Source organism: Hemicordylus capensis, chromosome 1, assembly GCF_027244095.1.
Source record: "Hemicordylus capensis ecotype Gifberg chromosome 1, rHemCap1.1.pri, whole genome shotgun sequence".
Taxonomy (NCBI): domain Eukaryota; kingdom Metazoa; phylum Chordata; class Lepidosauria; order Squamata; family Cordylidae; genus Hemicordylus; species Hemicordylus capensis.
This window is the reverse complement of record NC_069657.1, coordinates 321,856,783-321,878,389: the sequence shown is the minus strand read 5'-3', so window position 1 is coordinate 321,878,389 and position 21,607 is coordinate 321,856,783. Positions and strand designations below refer to the sequence as shown.

Genomic DNA, 21,607 nt, shown 5'->3' with positions numbered 1-21,607 from the left:
CATGCCTTCGCTGGCTATTTAAAGGCTTCTCTGGTTTTGGTACCATTTTCACTTGCTCGCGCCATAACGGAGTTCTGTGCTGCCACCTCAGAAGCCCCTGATGTTCCCAAGGCCTTTATTTCTGCTGAGGTGGGAGGGGTGTGTGCTAGGGGGAATGTTGCTGCTTACCTCCGCCTCCGAAGACTCTACTAGGTCTGCTTTCATGCCGCTCCCGGAGGCATGCTGGGCTGCTTTGCTGCAGGTTTTGCAGCCTGAGGGCGGGAAACTCATAGCAGCCTCATTGGCGTTCAGTCCAGGCAGCTTTGAAGCAGCTGGTCCTGATGCATGCGGAGTTGGCGATCTGGGCACCCTGGTTGCCTTAGGGAAGCCACTTTGCCCTTTTCCCTTTGGCACGAAGATCATGTTTTTGCCTCCTGTGTGCTCCATGGCAGGAGGAAGAGAGGGTACAAAGAGAAGGACAAAGGAAGAAAATGTGAAAATGAAGGAAGGTTCTTTTTTAAAGAGATTTTTTAGAAGGAGAAGAAAGGACACGGAATAGTAGGAATCTGAAAGAGTCTGAGTAAAAAACAGCAAAGGAAATTATCAATAGAAGGAATAAGCTGCCTGGAGCTACACAGGACAGAAAGAACTGGGGCGGGGCTATCCCCCCAAGCTCTGGAGCATGTAAGGGGGATAACCCATAGAGATGTCCTTGATTCCAACATCAGAGAACAACGTGTTAAGATACCATGACATGAATTCACAAACTGCTGCTCTAGAAACATTACAAAGTTGCAGATATCAAGAGAGCAGAAAATGGCACTAATGTACCTCAGTTGTAATGGCAGTATAGTCTTCTGCTGCCATCATTACATCAGCAGCTAGGAAATTGAAAATGAGATTTGTGATGTTTGTACAAACAGTCTTCAGCATGTGTTTAGCGATGTTAGTTTGTGTCTCATCTGCAAAATAAAATTTCTAATTAAAAAGCAGTTTGGTTTTTTTTAGAAAATATGAGGATGATGATGATGATGATACAGATGTAAGAAATCAGTAAATTACATTATCAAATCCATGCTTGCATAATAATTCTCTGCTGCAAGTTACCAAATGATGAGCCCTTTCTCACAATTGGTGAGAAAGGGCTATAGTGTCAGCAAGGAGGAAGCCTTAAAAAGCTTACCTCTCTGCAGACAATCTGCTTTCATGTGCTGGATGGGCAAATCACCCACCCAAGCGATTACTGGCTATTCCCAGCAGCTTGGAGCATCTGGGTGCCGGGACACCTTACCCTGCCCCCCGGAATGGGGACCTTCCTCCCCGAAGCCAACTGGATCTCTGCAGTTCACAGATGATCTGAAAAATAGGGTTAAGAGAGCACTCACTCTCAACCCTGTTTAAAAGGGTGACTCCAGAGGTGGGTTTGCTGCCAAGATCGGGCCCGATCCCGGCAGTTCTCATGCACAGGCAAAACTGGATTTGGCTTTGTTAGCCCAGTTTTACCTGTGCATGAGAACAGCCTCTATGACTAGTAAGCTTTCTGTGATCCAAAATGAAGAAAGTGTCCCTTGTTTCCATCTGTTTTTACAAGTGTTAAAATATTTTGTGACATCAAAAGCAGTGTTCCTGGAAAGGTCAGACAAGGTGTTTCAAACTAGGCTGCCTTGCTTCAAACAGAGAAAGGTGGGGGGGATATACTTGGTGGCTTCTACAAGCACTTCTTTGTGGGTCACAAATTATAGGACTCCGTGCTCATCAACACAAATATATATGTGGGGATGAAGAGGCAGACAGAAAATGAAAGGAATAAGTAACTGAAACTTTGGAAGGGAAATGTTTTAAGAACAAAGTGAGCCGTTATCACTACAGAACTGATTTGGAAGATAATTTAACGTAAATGAGCTGGAGTGGGAGAACCTCTGCTAAAAACTGTACAAAAAACTGCAGAGAACAGCAGAGAGAGAACTACAGAAGCTGGAACAAAAGCAGAAGTGTCTCAATCACTGAATCATAGGTAGAGTTAAGAGTACACAAATGCTCTCTTTTTACTCTTGTTTATATATGATAAAAACCTGGAGCAATAATGATGCAGCAGCACTTTAAACTTTTCGTGCTGGTATTTCAGAGTTCTTTGCAAACAACAACTATTTTAAGGTCATCTGAGGAGGTCCGTCTCCAGTTGCCACCGGTTTGTCTGGTGGCGACACAGAGGCGGGCCTTCTCCGTAGCTGCTCCTGGGCTGTGGAATGCACTCCCGGCACAGATACGGAATCTGAGCTCATTGCTGAACTTCAGGAGAGCCCTTAAAACCTATCTGTTTGATCTAGCCTTCCAGGGTTTTAAATGATTAACTGTTTTACATTGTTTTAAATTGTTGCCCTGATTTCCAGGGTTTTTAGCTACTTAATTGGTTTTATTGTGTTTTAATAGTTTGATTTTAATTGTTAATTTGTTTTAATTGTTTTTATCATGCTGTAAACCGCCCTGAGCCATTTTGGAAGGGCGGTATACAAATCAAATCAAATCAAATCAAATCAAATCAAATCAAAATCAAATCAATAAATAACTAGTAGAAAAAAGTAAAACGGTACATTTGTTTTGAAATGAAATTGTTACTGCACCTGTAAAATGCTTTGCTCCTTTTTCAAATAACCGAATATTGTTATACAAATTGGAAACCTCTTCCTGTAGATCCTTGATGGTCCTTTTCCTGCTAGCTCCAGAGGAAGTTGAAGTAGAGGACATAAATACTGAACGCAGAATTTCCTGATAACTCTTTGTTAAGGGCCTAAAGAATCAGAAAAAGGAAGAAAAGTTAGGCGCTCCTAAGCCTGGCCGCAGCTCCATGGGTCGGAGGAAGGTTAGCGCTACCGTGCAGTGCACCGGGCCCCCGCAAGACACTGTGCGAGTGTGTGGTGCCTTTCTGGGACCCCACCCCAATGTGTCAGCTGCGGCTGCAAGCGGCCCCTGCAAGACACACTATCAAATAAACAAGGTTAACGGAGCACTCACTCTGTTAACCTTGTTCAGGGTGAGGGGTAGTTAGGCAGGCTAGCCACCTTGGAACCTCCGGGCTTGCCCGCGAGCCCGGTGGTTCTGACGAGCACCAGCAAGTGGGCTAGGCTCCCTTAGCACAGTTTCTGGTGATCATCAGAATAGCCGCAATGTGTAGAACCAATGAAATGGCCAATGCTCCAGAGGAATAATTATGTGACTTCTGAGGAGTGGGAAACTGAGGGAAGGGGGTACCACCTCTGAGAGTAGGCAGTGCCATCTTCCCTAAATAGTGAGTGCACCTGACAGAGAAGGAGACATTCTTCAGTTCATCAGCTATGACTGCTTCAAGGGCTGCCGTAGATGTAACATCAGCTTGGCCATTAACCAACATTACAGAAACATGTACTTTCCCCAACTCTCCCTGTTCACATCACCTCACTCACAAGTTAGCCCCATCCTCTCATTGATGCATTTTATTTTGGCCGATGCTAATTAGGGTTAATATAATCTTGGGCATTACATATTTAGCTTTTATAACCCAGTATCCAATAACTTTAGTTAAGGAACATATGCTAGCATAATGTCTGCACCAGTTCATATTGGGCCTCTGGGGAGTGACGTTGAAGTTCAACAGTGATGACTTTTTAAAATTACAGACATTTCAGAATACACCACTCTCTCTTTCTCTCTGACATGTAGACTTCACATTTCATGAGCCAAAAAACGTTTCAAACATGCAAGGGTAGTGGAAATTTCCACAGATTTACCCTCGTCTCTCAGTCCACTATCCCTTTGTACCACTGTACAGTTTGCTGGGATCATCAGAGACATATGTTTGGCAGGCACACAGTGGGCTGCAGAGAGAAAGGGAGATCAGTGAAGACAGCCCCTCCCCTGTTGCACATGCATGTCTTTTTGGCACGTGCAGTGGTATTCTGGATGTCAGCAAAGAAGGTGACCCAGTTACTGGGGCTGTTCATATGATACCTTAGCCATGATAATATCATTGCCAGTTAGAGGCGTAGATATCTGCCACTCTTGAAGTCCCTGAGGTTGTTCTCACAAGCAGCCAAGACTGGGCTAGGGCAGCTAATCCCAGACTTGGCTGCCCATCAGAACAGCCGGGAACTGGGTGGCTCCTGCATTGCCTCGGCGGCAAATCTGCCTAGGGAGCCCGCCGGTTAGCCAAGACAAGGGCGCAAGTGTGCCCTTGTCTCTAACTGGCAATGATATTATCCTGGCTAAAGTATCATATGAAAAGCCCCAGTAACTGAGTCACTTTCTTTGCTGACATCCAGACTACCACTGCACGTTCCAAAAAACATTATGCATGTTCAACAGGGAGGGGCTATTTTCTCTGAGCTCCCTTTTCTTCTACAGCCCACTGCCAAACTTATCCCAGCAAACTATAGCGGTACTGTACTGAGGATCCCAGCAAATTGTACAGTGGTACAAAGGTATCGTGGACTGAGAGACAAAGGCAAGACAAGGGCAGCCTTGTCTTCCAGCCGGTGCCAACACAGGAACAGGCTTCTGGCCATCGCTGGGGGAATCTCCACAATGCACTGGTGCAGTACATTTTCAGATATCTGGGGGCTGAAAGGACACAACCCAGCCCCGCACCTCCACGCTGCCAGGGTCAGTGGTGGAGGGTCTGGGCATGCAATCCACACAACCAGCACGAACAGAATGGTCATCTGCAGAGGAGGTAAGCTTTCCAAGGCTTTCTCCACACCTGCCCAACCTCCCTCATGCTTGATTGTGAGAAAGGCCCCCCCATCGGTATGTCAGCTCAGTTAAGCTGGTCCACCCACAAAGACTCCTGGAGCTAACTAGATTTCAGAAATCACTGGGGGTTATACCTACTTACTAGTCCCGATTACTGAAATAGCCATCCAACTCTGATGATCAACAGAGTTGCTTCTGGCCCTTTATACCATTATTTTCATTGATCTAGGTCCCTCTGGTTTATGAAGGATCTCAGGATGAAGGGAAACTACTAAAGTACATATGGCTTCAAATTTTGGCTAAAGCTAAATGGCTGAAGAAAGAACATATACACAGAAAATGCCTGGCAGAGTAAGGCCAGTGACATACAGTTTGCTTCTATTGAGACAACATTTTGGAAGTAATACTGTGTTACAGCAGAGTTTATTGCCCAGGTAATATTGTTGTTTGGGGATTCTCTAGCCACAGAATCTGATAGGCATCTAGGAACGTTATGTAGATAAGCAATGGTGAGTAAACACCATTCAAGTGTCTGCTTGAAAATAACAAATGTTATGATGGGCAGTGTCCAAGTCGCATCACATAAGCTCAGCTGAATTACAGCAATGTTATGCAAAATGTTGCCATTCAAAAAAGTACCGTATGCTTTGCAAGAGATTCTGATTTTTCCTCAGCTCTCAGTTCTGAGCACTACCAGACAAGTTATGCAGCATTTAAGACTTAGCCAAGATGAACCGATGCAATTACCTTATTAAGTGATCGGCAAGTTCTGTTATAAGCTCTTCAGGGCAGTCCCTTATGTGGTTTCTTAAAACATCTTCAATCTCTTCCAGTGACATAAAAGGGATCTCGAGGTGCTTGCTCCTATCTGTAATCATCATGATAAGCACTATATAATACTTTTAATTTACTTAAAAGCTCCCTTGTGGAAGAGGAATAGGAATGTTAGAGCTCTAACTCTGACATGAAATAAATTCCTCTTAATTTCACAACTCTGGTATGTCACACAAATATAAAATGTACTTAGACTAGAATGTTCTTCAAATTATTTAAAGTAACTATTGCATATTCTGCATGTCAACCAAAGAAATGCACATGCCTAGATTTTCTCTCTTCTTGTCTGAATTTTTGATGTGATTTTTCCAGGAGACGTCTGGAGACAAAATCATTAACATTGACTTCTGGGGCTTGTTAAAATTATTTTGCAATTGTTTATTTATTCATAATTTACTATTGTGAGCCAGTGTGGTGTAGTGGTTAGAGTGCTTGACTAGGACCGGGTAGACCCAAGTTCAAATCACCATTCAACCATGATACTTCCTGGGTGACTCTGGGTCAGTCACTTCTCTCTCAGCCTAGCCTACTTCACAGGGTTGTTGTGAGGAGAAACTTGAGTATGTAGTACACTGGTCTGGGCTCCTTGCAGGAAGAGCGGGATATAAATGTTGTTGTTAATAATAATAATAATAATAATAATAATTGGACTGCATGGCTTTTGGCTTAAACACCTAACAAGCCTTCATAAACAACTATCAAAACAGTTCAATCACATTTTGCAAGGAGGTGATATTGAACAATGGCTAACACCTAGGAAAACTCATCTCATAATGAAAGACCCAGCAAAAGGTGCAGTTCCAAGTAATTATAGACCGATAACCTGCCTGCCAACCATGCCAAATTATAACTGGAATAATAGCAGATGAAGTGATGCAACACTTATTAAATAACAAACAGCTTCCAGCTGAACAGAAAGGAAATTGCCCGAACACCAGAGGCACAAAAGACCAGCTGTTGATTGACAAAATGATTTTAGAAAATTGCAAGAGAAGAAAAACAAATCTAAGTGTTGCATGGATTGACTACGAGAAAGCCTTCGATTCATTGCCTCACACATGGATACTAAAATGTTTAGAAACAGCTGGTATCAGCAAAAACATTCAGATATTTATAAAAAAAGCAATGAGCATGTGGAGTACACAGTTAACAATCAATGGTGAGACACTTGGACAGGTTAGCATTAGAAGAGGCATTTTCCAAGGGGACTCACTATCCCCTCAGTTGTTTGTAATCGCCATGACCCCACTTTCACAAATACTAAACAAAACAGGCCTCGGATACCAAACATCTAAAACATCAAGTCAAATCAACCATCTGCTGTACATGGACGATCTGAAGTTGTATGGAAAATCCCAGTCAGAAATCGAATCAATGCTAAACACTGTCCGTATATTCAGTAGCGATATAGCAATGGAGTTTGGACTAGACAAGTGTGCTGCATTAATAATGAAAAGAGAAAAATAACAAAAACAGAAGGAATAGAACTACCCAATGGAAGCAACATCAAGAACCTGGAAGAGAAAGAACATTCCAAACGCTTGGGCATTCTCCAGGCTGATAACATTGTACACACTGAAGTTAAAAGAAAAATGGGAAGTGACTACATCAGGAGAGTTAGAAAAATCCTCAAGTCCAAACTCTATGGTGGGAACACCATACACGCCATAAACACCTGGGCTATACCTGTTATCAGATACACTGCAGGAATAATAGACTGGACCCAGGCAGAGCTAGAGACGCTAGATCATAAGACCAGGAAAATCATGACCATCAATCATGCTCTGCACCCCCGCAGTGATGTAGATAGGCTATATCTCCCTTGCAGCTCAGGTGGAAGAGGAATGCTGCAAGTCCATCAAACAGTAGAGGAGGAGAAAAGAGGCCTTGAAGAATATATCAAGGACAGTGAAGAAGATGCACTTCAAATGGTCAATAATGAGAAACTATTCAACACCAATGAAACAAAGCAGGCCTACAAGAAAGAACAAGTCAAGAACCGAGCAGAAAAATGGAAAAATAAGCCACTGCATGGTCAATATTTGCACAATATAAGTGGAAAATCAGACATCACCAAGACCTGGCAATGGCTTAAGAATGGCAACTTGAAGAAAGAAACAGAAGGCTTAATACTGGCTGCACAAGAACAGGCACTAAGAACAAATGCAATAAGAGCAAAAGTCGAAAAATCCACAACAAACAGCAAGTGCCGCCTTTGTAAAGAAGCAGGTGAAACCGTGGACCACCTAATCAGCTGTTGTAAAAAGATCACACAGACTGACTACAAACAAAGGCATGACAAGGTAGCAGGGATGATACACTGGAACATCTGCAAAAAATACAAGCTACCTGTAGCCAAAAATTGGTGGGACCATAAAATTGAAAGAGTTGTAGAAAAGGAAGATGCAAAAATATTATGGGACTTCCGACTACAAACAGACAAACATCTGCCACACAATACACCAGATATAACTGTAGTCGAGAAGAAAGAAAAACAAGTTAAAATAATCGACATAGCAATACCAGGAGATAGCAGAATAGAAGAAAAAGAAAAAAATAACAAAATACAAAGATCTACAAATTGAAATTGAAAGGCTGTGGCAGAAAAAGACCAAAATAATCCCAGTGGTAATTGGCACCCTAGGTGCAATACGAAAACAACTTGAAGAGCACCTCAACACAATTGGGGCCACAGAAATCACCATCAGCCAATTACAAAAAGCAACTTTACTGGGGACAGCTTATATTCTGTGATGATATCTATAATAATAACAGCAACAACATAAATAATGAAATTCAGCCATCCCAAGTCCTTGGGAAGGACTGATGTCTGGATAAAACAAACCAGTCAATAACACCTGTCTGACTGTGTAAATAAATAAATAGTAGTAGTAGTAGTAGTAGTAGTAGTAGTAGTAGTAGTAGTATTGTGCCAAGAATTCTGACAGGCCTCAGAAGAGCACTGAAGACACATCTGTTTAGTCAGGCTTTTAGTTGACTTTTAAAGTCTGGTTTTAATTGTTTATTTTAACTGCTGATTTTAATGTTTACAGATATTTTAATCAATTGTAAGTTGCCTTAGGTCTAGTTATAGGTGGAATAGAAATGTGCTCAGTAAGTAAATAATGATACTTATCTAACAACATGACTCTGTTAGGGATGTGCATAAAAATTTGTTCACTGATCTGAGATTTATTCACTGATTCGAAGTTCAGCCTGGGCACCTTTAAAAGTGAGGAGAGCAGGTCTGTACCTGCTCTTCTGCTGCTCGCTGCAGCTTCCTGCTGCAGTGGTGCGCCCCCAAGCACCCCCTGTGCTGGCACCATGCAAGGGGTGCGGGGGGGGGGGCATGTTGCCAGAGCAGGAAGCTGCGATGAGCAGCAGAGGAGCAAGTATGGACCTGCTCTCCTCACTTTTAAAGGTGCCCAGGCCGAGCTTCCAGTCTTTGCATGGATCTCAGTGAACATCCCTAGGCTCTGTGTCGTGAGAAGTTTGCACAATTTACAATGGTCAGATGAAGTAGACTGGAAGCTGGTCTTTGGAGAGGAGAGCTGGTCTTCTGGTAAAAAGCACAAGTTGTTCCCTTTGCTAAGCAGGGTCCATCTTGGTTTGCATTTAGATGGGTGACTACATGTGAATGCTGTAAGATATTCTCCTTATGGTATGGGGTAATCAGTGCTAGAGCATCTGCCTTGGATGCAGAAGGTCTTGATTGAGCTTGATTTATGTCAGTGTCTGTAGGACTGCAGTTTTTGTATTACTTAATGTAATTAAAATAATGCCACATTTCAATTATTAGCATCCTTTAAAAAAACAAACTGATCATGATACTAATAGATTTGGTGTTTCATTGGGGAATATCTGTGTGCATACACACAGACAGACAGACACATGCATCCCCCCGCCAATATTAATGAAAACAAACATTACAAACTTGTGTTGCTTGCTTGCGATTCCTCATCACTGTCCACATCCTTTCTTCCCCTCTTCTTTGTTTTCTTAATCTTGATTTCTCTGGCATTTCCACCTCCACCACCTCTCACACTTCCACTGCCCTCTGGTGGAAAAATAATTTGGTTGGCATAGAAAAGTATTACTGCATCACATAAGGTTTCACAAGCAAAACATCATGAAATGGAACTGCAATCCTTGTAAAAGCAAACAGGAACCTACTGTATGGAAACAACAACATGTTTGAGGCATAAGAAAGAAAATCAGGACAAACTGCACAGTAATTCAGGATTTTATTCTAATTTCCACTTTATTCGTTAAATAAGTTGAACCATGTAAAACTTCAATTCCTACTTAAATATAGAGATGTGCACAGAATCGCGGAGGTGCGGTTTGGCGCCGAGGGCAGGAGGGTTTGTACTTAGCCCTCCCACTGCTTTTCCTTGCTGTTCCTCCCTGTCTCCCCTGCCTGTCGTTTGCAGGAAATAGCGGAAGTACCCGCTGCGCATGTGCCCACCGCTGCGCGCATGTCCACCGAGCACGTTGCGTGTGTGATGTGCGCACACAACGTGCAGCGTGTACAGCGGACGTGCGAGTGTGGCGGTGGGCACATGCGCAGCGGGTACTTCCGCTATTTCCTGCCAACGATGGGGGCAGGGGTGGCAGGGAGGAACGCTGCTGCCCTCAAAACGTTGTAGAAAAACAGAGCACCAGAGGGAGAAAAGCAGCGGGTGGGGTAAGTACAACTCCCCCCACCCATAAAGTGAGACCACCCCCCCCCCCACCCGGCACCGAACCGCCGGACCAGGCCATGTCTGAACAGGTTTGGAGGCCTCTAAACTTCTGGACCAGTTTGGGCACATCTGGACCAGTTTGGGCACATCTGGACCAGTTTGGGCACATCTCTACTTAAATATAGGCAGAAGATACAATGAAAGAAAGCAAAATCCACAGCAAGGTCCATAATCACACACTGCTGCTTAAAATTAAAGAAAATGCGTTTAGCTGACCTTCAAAGAAATTAACACAATTCAGTGATGCTGAGCAGGAAAATTTCATTTATGTTTAACCATCATTATCATGTGTATTCTAAATGCATATATCCTTTCTCCAATAATACCTTTATTTGGACCAGTCAAAGTGATGCAAAATCTGAACCCGAAAGCTTGCTTAAGATTTTGTGTTATTTTAGATTGTCCTAATGAAAGGATTACTAAAATGGTGGCTTTTGGGTCGTGTCCCCTCGCCCCCAGCATAGACCAATATAGCTACCTACAGTTGTAGTTAACTCTTCTCTGTAGCCTTTCATTCAAAATGAGCCTGCTAATACACAATCAACTAAGTGCAGCATTTAGTGAGAATCTAAGCTGATCCTGATGAAACTTCTTCCTCCACAGAGGAATGTATGAACATAAGTTGATGCTGTAATACTGAGTTAATGTAAACTATATCTGGGTTTTTCATTCTGAGGTAATTCTCTTGTGTTTATTCCTCCATGGGTACTCCTTCTTGGAGGAAAAACATTATGTCAAAATCAGTATTAATTACCCTCCAAGACAGTTTGATAAGTGTCACTTAGAATAAACACCATAATACAATTATACCTTTGGTTGAATTAAACTAGGTCTGATCTAAATGTTTAGTGTAATGTTTCTAATTTGAATAAATCCTTTTAATCCTATCACTTGTAAAAGGAAATTGCTAAGTTAAATGATGTTCCTTATTAGAATACAACCAGCAATTGAATGAAAATAAATGTCAATTGAATAAGCAATGGTAGCTTTATATAAACATGACATTTGAACAAAGATCTGAACAGAGGGTACAATTAATTACTACAACTGGTATACTGATGCACACTTATTCTGTCCAATTAGATGGTTTTAGAAGCTGCCTTGTGTATTTCTACCTCGAGAGTTTGTATCAGCCATGCCCTAGAAAATCTAGTCTCTTGGTGGCTTTTCTCACCAGTATAGTGTTTTTTAACTGGAGAAATTAGTGTCCTCTCCCAGAGATAACTATCCATCATTCTTAATTCAATAAGACTCATGATAAGCCAGGACTATATAAATTGCTATACTGGGGAAAGAACAGTTTCAACCATACTGTATCTTGTATTTTTATACTTCCGCTCAATCTGAATGTCTTTGTGAAATCTGCTATCTTCTCACCTAACTCTAAAAGTCTGAGAATGTGGGCTGTTCCCTTAAAAACCCATACTCACAACACAAGAACTCATCGCAAAAGGTACCACTGTATTTTCCAGGGTACTGAAGCAATCAGATAAAATTGTGCACGCCCAATTACCTCCCAAACATCATGTGCCTCACACAGCAGTTTAGGACCATCATGCTTGATGTGACCAAGAGATCAGTGGGGCTATGCAGACAACAGTGCAATCCTGTGCAAAACAAAGAAGTTGTGCATGTGCATGGAGTTTACCTACACCTATTTCCACTTCCACACCGTTCTCAGAGGAGATATGAAAGTGGAACCAAGGCTCATATTTAAGGGTGGGCAGGAACTCTTATGCTTCTCAGCTCATAACTTGTGTGGCGTTATCCCCCTCCTTCCACTAGTCTTTTTTCTTGTCCTCTCTGCAGCAGTCAAAGTGGACATCAGCCAGCAGACTGTCTCAACTGTCAATGCTCTGAGTCAAGGGGAATAAGCCCTCCGCATGCCAATGCAACAGCTCTCTCCTGTTTCTCCCCATCATACCAGCAGGCAGTTTTAAAGAAATTGTCCAAACTCTAACTCAAGTAGTTAGACCCACTTCCCTACCTGTTGCTTTCTTCCTTCTTTCATCCCTTTTGTCTTTTTTACTTGAGGCTGCACTTTCTAGAAGAGCAGACTGTTTCAGGTCCTCTTCTGTGATTAAGTGAACGGGGTTATTTTTCATTTCCTGAAATAAAGACCATACATGTGCTCAATGACATGTGCAGTATGGCAAGTTCCCCTAGGTTTTTGATAGTCATCTTGTTTTTGCCATGGACATAATACCACTGAATAAAGCTTATGGAAGTTCGGAGCAATACCAATAATATGCTGGTCCTACTGCAATTGTTCTTCATTCTGACACTAATCCCAACGAAGGTGAAGAGAAGTTCAGTTGTCTCATGTACACTCTGATTCCAGATAAAGATGTGGTAGTGACGGTTCCAAGGGTTTAACTAGGGGTTAGAGAAGGGTTCTGAGCATTGGTGTACTATTGGATCAATGTCTGTAACTCACGGTTTCCTCACACTGAAGCTGTCATTGGTCCATCTAACCCAGTACTATCTATTCTAAGTGGCAGCAACTCTCCAAGGCACTAGGCAGAGATCTTTTCAAGCCCAATACCAGCGATTCTTGAACTGGACTTTTGCACACAAAGAGAGTGTGCTGCACCAGTGAGCTATGATCCCTTCAAGTAACTGCCCACTATATGCTAAAACTGGTACTATTATTTCTTTTAGATTCACACTGGATAAGTCAGGTATGCGTTCATAAGCTTGAGACTTGGTTACAATTATGTATGTTACATATGGCTGCTTGTGAAGACAATCTAGAGGCTGTGACGGGCCACTACATGGTGGTCTGTCTCTTTGTGGGGAAGAAAATCCCACCAGGGTCTTAATCTTATTTCTCACAAAAGAGTAGTACTATATTTTTCAATATCATATAATTAAAATATGTACTTGGCTACAGGATCAGGAGACTGTGTTTTAATCAGCCTATGTAGTTAGCTATCCACTGAAGGCTGGCAGAAAACAAAACATCTGGTTTGTCCTCCTTGGGGGACTACAAAACCACTCAGGAACATCCTTCAGGGAAATAAAAATAGATGAGCAATCATGAAATGTTCCTAGGATTGCGATGACGTACTCATTCTCAATTTCTGCCTTTGTCGTGAAAAACAGTTGTGATAAACAACATTTTAAATTTAAAAGTACATTTTTCTTGTACGTTTAGAATATTAATATGTTTTACAATGTTAATTAGATTTCCCATTACAACATGCAAAATCAGTCCAAATTATTTTCGTTTTCAAAACTGAGCTGTTAAAATATTTACTGGGTGGCCTTCAATGAATAATCGATCTTCCTGTTGAGAAGGGTCTAGATATAGCACCAATTGTGCATGAAAACCAATTTGCATATGTGGACTGCTGCCACTGAACATATAGAAGACTGGTGTTTGAGTGTGCATGTGCCTGTACCTCCTACACCCAGCTGCTTGATTGTATGTATGGCTCTGATTTACAGAACAGTATTTTTTTTAAAAGAAGCATATTGCATGCAAGCTTCTGCATTCATAGAACTCACCACCTCTCTGCTTCCTTATTATTATAGGGAGGAGAGCTGGTCTTGTGGTAGCAAGCATGAATTGTCCCTCTTTGCTAAGCAGGGTCTGCCCTGCTTGCATTTGAATGGGAAACTACATGCGTGAACACTGCAAGATATTCCCCTTAGGGGATGGGGACACTCTGGGAAGAACATTTGCATGCAGAAGGTCCTAAGTTGTCTCCCTGGCATCTCCAAGATAGGGCAGAGAGAGACTCCTGCAAGTCTGTGTAGACAATACTAAGCTAGATGGACCAATGATGTGACTAAGTATATGGCAGCTTCCTATGTTCTTAAGTGGCTCCTTAGACATCTCGGTGAGCACTTAACCAAGCAGATGCGCAAGGCACACAGGGCTCTCTCACCGACTGACTCCATTTGGGAAACCAGGTCCCCTGCACCCTGTTGCCCCTCTTTCATGAATTACCTTTTTTTTTGGTGAGGTATAATGAAATTGACTGGGGGAATGTGCCAAGCTCAGAGGCGTTGTACCTCTGAACTTTAGATCTTGGGCACAAACATGGGAGAGATGAAGCCTTCATACCTGACTTAGCAGCTTCCCAGGGACACCTGGACAGCTACTGTTGGAAATAAGAATGCTGGACTAGATGGGCCTTTGCTGTAATCCAGCAGGGCTCTTCTGTTCTTAATGACAGACACATACTCAGTTAATCTCTGCATGGGGGAGCATATCTGTCAGGTCCAAGAACACAGGTCTGTGCTGCTTTTGACAGCAAACCTTTTGATAAGTACAACAAATACAAAATGAATATTGAATAATTAATTTTAAAAGGCGTTTTCCCCTGCAAGAAACTTTATATTAAATAACTGAAGCTGAAACACACAGTAAAATTGCTCACAGTTCTTTTTGTTGCTGTCTTGCTTAGAAATAATCAACTAGGGAAGCCTTCCTTACCACCTGCTATTTTGTTCTTGATTATCAGCAGCAAAATCAAGAGCCTGACAATAATTGGTTTGGAACAGGAAAAATGGACAGATATATTCAAGGACATGAGCCAATCTCATGGCATCCCAATATTCCCTCAAAATGTGTTGAACAAATATGACAAATTAAAGCTTAAAATATATGTAAATACATAAATGTAAATGAAATTCAAGAACAAAAAAGACTAGATGCTGATTTTACAGGGGGGAGGGGATCCGCATTATGAAAGAAAGAGTAATATCCAGGCCCGCACAAATCTGCGATCAGTCAAGCTGAATACAACTCATTAGCCAGGTGTGAGGGCCCACTAGAGGCTCAAATAAAGATTCTGATTTTGCTGCCTGCCTAAAACTGCAAAAAAACAAGAAACAAACAAACAAACAAAAAACAGGCAGGGACTGGGGAAATCAAGCATTTGGCAGTTCATAATACACCGCTGGTAGGCTGTGTTCAGCTGGATGGGCCATATGTTGTGCAAACGTTTTGTAAGTAGTATGCTCAGTAACAAACCTTTTCAGCTTTCTGGTGCATTAGATCTCGAAATAAGTCAGCACAGCTGCTGACAAACTTCTCACTGACCACATTAGTGTCACCCAAAACTAAAGTTGAAGGCTGTTTACTGAAAGATCTCATCACTTGCTGAAGCAACATGCTGGCATCTTCTACAGATAATGAACTTGGAAGAAGAGGCTAGGAAAAAATAAAGTAAAATAAAAACAATCAGGTAAAGTTCAACTTTATTGCCCAGTCAATAAAGCATATTCAAAGTTGTTTGTATTTAATATGTGTTTTAATCATTCAGGTACAACACACATACTTTCAGAATCCCAGATTTCTTTTTTTTTAAATTAAAGCACAAGTTTCTAGTCCTGAAGACTGCAAAAACGGGCTTGAAAGTACATGCACAATGCTTGATGAAAACTCAAATGTTTTCACTCTAAGGAGTAATCAAGCAGAAAAGTGTGTTTTTCAGCCTTCAAAGGAGCCCTATAGCTCTTTTAAAAGCAAAGACTTACTCCCTCCTAGTGAGAAATTACATTTAGGATGGGGCAACATGGGCAACACTGATCCAGTATTTGTTGTAAAAGCTTGTATTAAAAGTAAAATTTGTCAGTGCATCTTTCTGTTTAGGGATTTCAATGCAGTTTTAATACTTATCTGCAAAGACAGCATCTCAAAGAGTGCTGGGTTTTGCAGCATTAACCCTAAGCACTGACTCATTCTTGATCTGGTAGAAGCTATCCGTTGAAATTATGCTACCAATTTGGACTTAATGCCTTTAACGTAGGAACAACTCAAAGGTCTTGTCCTCTGCATATGGCAGTCTACCTTCGGTCATTGCTTTAAACTATAACTATCATGTTATCAAGTTTCTAGTATGCAGAATACATAAAGGGTGTCTTTACATACTGTAGTTACAAGCAGAAAACACAAACTCTCTGGAAAGAAAGGAAAAAGGTGTAAGGAACATACTGCTATATCGACCCAGGTTCCAGAGCTGATGGCTTCATCCACAGAGGCCTCCACTTGATCCACAATTTCCTGACCAACACAAGAGGCTTTCAGAAACAAGAGCTGCAAGTGCTTGTATCGTTTCTTTATGTAGTTCACGGGGTCTGGGATGCCAAGTCTGAGCAATGCATCAAATTCTATAAAATTACAGAAAATCTTTGCTTTTCAAAAAAACCCACCAAAGATGTAAGTGTGTGGGGGGGGGGGGAGCACTAAACTTGTTTCTTAATGGATACCAGCTGCTCTCTGCATAGCCTTTCCCCGAATTTAGTTTCTTGCTTGACACAGAAGTCTGATGTAACTGAGGAACTGGCACGTGTACCCAAACATCTGTCATGTGTTATGCACAGCAGAGAGGAGACTTCCAGTCATTTTACAACTCCACTCCCTACCACTCCATGCACCCACTCTGTGACAGGAGAAGCTGGCTTGCCCATGGTTTGTCCAATGCAACAGCAATGGCCTAGGGCAGGGGTACACAACTCAACTGCCCCAATGGGCTAGAACCAACCATGACTTGTGTGGGAGTCAAGGTCAATTTTCACCATATTAAATTATTACATTAAAATGAATTATTTAGAATATTAATGAAAGTGAGAGGGTAGAGGGACGGAGCCAGGAGGAAAGGCAAGGGGAAAGAGGGATGATGTCAGTGGGCTCTGGCTCAGGGGTAGGGGACATCCAGTCTCAAGTGGTCAGCTGCACTGAGCCGCTGCTGCTTGTCAGCAACACAAACCAAGGGCTCTTCATAGCTCCTGCTGTTGCTGCAGTGTTTTCCTACCAGTGGGCCAGCAAAAAAGTCCCCGTGGGCCAGATCCAGCCCCTGGGCCTTGTGTTGTACAGACCTGGCCTAAGGGATAAATGGGACAGGCAAGAGATGGGGTGAATATTTTTGCTGATTCTTTGCTCTCCTGTCCATAATGAAGGACACTGCCATGGGTGGATCAAGGAGAAAGACCAGGCCTGCTTTTCCAAAGCTGATTTCTTCCCTCCCTCCCATTACTCAAATTGCCTCCAGACCGTAACACTTTTTCCTGTCAAACTCTTTTTGGGATTAGGGGATGGCCTACACCCCCTGAACCTGCCTGCTATGGGGTAGGAGGTGGGAAAACTTTGAGGAAATATTCCTTCCCTAAAAATCTTGGAGCTCTTCAGGGGGAGTAGAGAAGAGAGGTATTGCTCCCCCTCCAATAAAGGCAGTATTGATGCCGGTAAAAGCCCACAGTGTCAGTGGTGGGGTAGGGTGAGGCTTTTCTTTACTTCAACTTTGTCCCCAAGTCTGTGCTTTATGTTTTCTAATACAAATGAATGGCAGCCATGGATGTCTATATGAGAAATGCCCTCAGGGACTTCACTGAAGTGCAAACTAAATCAGCTCCTTGAACCACAGTGACTCCAGCCTGCATAGCCAATTCTGGGACCTCAGAAAGGAAATTGTGTTCAAAAGGAATACATTACCTAAATAACCATTTTGCTTTAAAAAGGAATCCACCCAGTTGCTCTGAGTTCTGGCATAGATGTCAGGGACAAACACGGCTTTATCTTGTCTTCCACCAATCACTGTGCCTTTTAGTCGTCCAGTATTAACAAGTTCTTCCAGCACAGCTGATGATAAGAAATGAAGCAGCCACATAATTAGAAAGATTGATAAACCATAGGAAAAAATCGAGTAATTATGGTTGCAACCAAAACAGGTACACACACACCAATATTTTTTTGAGTTTTCCTTTCAGTTGCTAAAAAGAAAGCTAGTAAAGTATAGCGGTAAAGCGAACATGAGTAGTTGGCAGCCTGTATTATGTGGATTTTTGTAGCTTTGTGTTATGCTGGTCAAAGACTGAAATAAATTCGTTCATTCATTCATTCATTCATTCAATGCTGTACCCTTGTGTGTATTTGACTGATAACACTGCCAGGTGCTGAGGGCATATAATGGAGGGGATGACCACCAGTGTTGTACTTCTTGCTTCATCCTGCTCCTGTGGCCATTTCATCACCAGGAACTTTCATTGAACTTTTCATTGACAGTGAAGCTCTGAAGGTGGGATTTGTATGAAGAGATTCTTGCTTGCCAGGCTGTGAACATGTTATGTCAAAACTATTTACTGAAAGTAGTTTGCTATAGACAGCAATTTTTGTGTTGGTCCCAGAAAATAATGACATAAAACAGGCAAGGTGTATTTTATTGGATCTGCTTCTCTTGATTTTATTTTATTTTTAAAAGGTTCAAGTTATACAATTTGCTGGAAAGGTATCCATTTTATTCAGCTACTAAACTCCCTATGCACTTACATTTCCTTTTTCCAATGAAGAGTCCTATCGTAAAGTTTTAACTTGGTTATAATTCTGACAACATACTGCTGATCAGTATTTCAACCTCACCTTAGTTGCCGATTTAAAACGACTCAGACATTCGTTACTGAAATTAACATCAACATGAAATCATCTGAACAAAACTCACAGTAAAGCAGGTGCTCCTGAAATCCATGCCGAGTGATTAGGTTGATTACTGGAGTAGGTCTGAAAAGAGAAGTGATATACAAGAAAAGTCAGGAGACCCATAAATGAAAGTTTAGGAACATGGTTCCATATCCAATACAATACAATGCCATATCCAATATTGAATAATGGAATATGATACGAGATCTAAAATAATGGTGAACTGCCTGTTTTTTACTTTGGGGATCCACAATGAAGTGTTGCTGTATAACCTGAGCCAACAACATGAACATTCCTGTTCAACCCCAGCTAGCCCAAGACTGGAGCATTGAGTGCTGTTCAGGGCTTACAGAGCATGTGAATGGTTTCAGGAGGAAAAGCAAAAGGACACCTTTTCTCTTCCACACCTTTTCCAAACCTTCCCCCATTCTGCTATGTAGCACCAATGGGCTCAGATTCACTGTCAAACACGGAATCTAAATTATGTATACTCTGTCTATGTGTGCATGTATGTACATATGTATACACATGTGTATGTATGTACATATGTATACACATTTCCCCCCCAGGAGGGTAGTAAGTAAAATAGCACCTTCTCCCCTTTCATATATCCAGAAATCAATACCTCTCTCTCTTTCTTTTACACACACACGCACACACCCTCATTATTCGTGGTTCCCTGGGGGTCTCATTGACACCTGTTTTCAGTATCTGTGGATACAAAAGAATTAAAACCCACATATCTGTGGTTCCTAGTGGGCCGGAAGTGACCGCAGAGGTCACTTCTGCCCACCATTTTGTCTCCGGGGAGCCATTTTGTGACTCCAGAGAGAGAGGGAGGGAGGGAGGGGAGAGAGAGAGAGAGAGAGAGAGAGAGAGAGAGAGAGAGAGAGAGAGAGAGAGAGAGAGAGAGAGAGAGCGCTAAAGCACAGGAGAAGGAGGTTTTTAGATACGAAATCTGACTACTCTCCTGAAATTTCCTGTGTAGTAATAGGAGAGCAGATTTTTAAGCTTGAGGTACACAGTCCTTCCTGCAGGTTACTCTAAACTGTCAGGGGCTCAAGCTGGTCACCCCTCTACATACTACCTTCCAAATGACACTCTCAACATTTTAGGGTTCAACCGCCCTCAACATCCTGTAGACCCAAGAAGTCAGTGAGCATGGCCTTCTGTGACTAATGGCAAGACTGGACATGGGCTGTGGAGCAGGTCAGTGCCTATTGTATAGGACACTGCTACTAAAATATAGTTCTCCAGCCTTGCCCTTCACTTGCAATAGCAGTGGAGACCTAGATGGGAGTCAGTAGAAAGAACTCTGTTCCCTTCTCCTCATCCCTTCATACAGACCACTGCTCATTTTCCAGTTCTGGCCCCTCAGTTGGAACTGGACATCCAGAGGTGAAAAAAAGATCAATGGCGGATTTGGCCAATGCTACTGGAGCTGACGCATATTCCATTTGAGTAAGAAGCTCACTAGGCTGGCTTCTCACACATACTGAGAACATGCTAGTGCAAAGTGGGCAGCACTCAATCTTGAGAACCATGCACATTCTTGCGTATTCTATCCCTGCACTTCCTCCCTCTGAGAGACCTTTAAGCTGGGCTGCAGCTGAGAAGCTAGAGGGAGCATTAAGGTAAAACATAAGACTGAATCCCTACTTGATGCACAACACATCAGTATCATCTTGAAACTTTGAAGCAATTGATCATCATCAATTTAAGACCCCAGGATCTGAAAAATTGAAATGTTGCCTATTACTGCATAAGGAATGGTGTGTGTGTGTGTGTGTGTGTGTGTGTGTGTGTGTGTTTGTGTGTGTGTGTAGAAAAGCAAGTCTTAGAGTGATTATGAGGTTGCCATGCTGGGGATGGGGGAAAAAAACCAACCTCATTGAACTTTCATTCACTATGGAGGATTTCGGTTTGCCCAGTATTGCCTTTTGCACAAAGTGTCTCAACATCTGCTAATCTAGCACAGAGAGGAGCAAAGAGCAAGTTCTGGCTGGAATGTGCACCATGTAGCACACCATCCGCTCAAGTTCCTCTGCTATCCATAGGGACTGAGCCCAATGTTCATTATCTTACCCTAGACATGACTTATTTTAAACAGATATTAAGCTGGGATGGTCCTGAAAGCCAATGGAAGAGCTGTGAGCATCTAAGATGACAAAATTAGACAACATTCAGGAGAAATATATCCTGCTATAATGAAAAGCCTTACTAAACCTCTTTTTTAAAAAGAGGATTATTACAGCTAATATGTTTTACCATGTACATATTTGGTCTTACCATGTACACATCTGACAAATGTATATATGCAATAATAAGATTCTTTTCACCTCTTTGCTGACACAAGAAGCTATCCCTTTTTGACTTACCGGGTGATAGCACTGAAAAGACCACGAATACGGGCCCGATGTCGTGTGACAAATGCATCTGTGAAAATCACTCCTCGGTTGTCCTGATCAATTTGTCCATGGATAATTTTACCCAGACGGATGGATAATACCTAAAAATGCAAATACTGCAATTGACTGAAAAGTGATTGAATGTTGTATGGTTCTGAGTGCTCCTGGCACCTTTTACATGTATGTAGATTCAGTCCTAACTTCTTCATCTATCCCTCACCCTGGTTTCACTTTCTTTGAGGAAAGTGAACCAAGCAGAGGATTCAAGAAGGAAGTGGTTGTTCACAAAACAAATGCCCCAACCTCTAATTGTCCGACATATATAACTTGATCTCTTCTACACTGATGTACATGTTGTTCACTGAGAGGCTTCAAATACAGGCTACAATACAATACCAGATTTTGTTTAGTGATGAGAAAATTAGTCTTTCTGTGTTTGATCAATGTTCAGTATTTGTGCTATTTTTTTAATAGAAGAAAGATGTTCCAGA

General features: G+C 42.1%; 1 protein-coding gene across 2 annotated transcripts in view; it reads right to left on the bottom strand.

The window, feature by feature from the left end:
- Nucleotides 1–21,607, bottom strand: part of UFL1 (UFM1 specific ligase 1) — a 52,497-nt gene that overhangs the window by 20,671 nt on the left and 10,219 nt on the right. The window contains exons 6-16 of one of the 2 annotated variants that reach the window (XM_053287560.1): nt 21,087–21,217; nt 18,731–18,789; nt 17,728–17,874; nt 16,231–16,406; nt 15,268–15,447; nt 12,271–12,391; nt 9,473–9,595; nt 5,452–5,572; nt 2,601–2,767; nt 811–941; nt 169–420 (exon numbers count right to left, since the gene is read on the bottom strand). In XM_053287560.1, coding sequence (XP_053143535.1) covers nt 169–420; nt 811–941; nt 2,601–2,767; nt 5,452–5,572; nt 9,473–9,595; nt 12,271–12,391; nt 15,268–15,447; nt 16,231–16,406; nt 17,728–17,874; nt 18,731–18,789; nt 21,087–21,217 — 1,608 coding nt within the window. The remainder of the gene's footprint in view (nt 1–168; nt 421–810; nt 942–2,600; nt 2,768–5,451; nt 5,573–9,472; nt 9,596–12,270; nt 12,392–15,267; nt 15,448–16,230; nt 16,407–17,727; nt 17,875–18,730; nt 18,790–21,086; nt 21,218–21,607) is intronic. The other variant, XM_053287561.1, reaches the window with a different exon arrangement.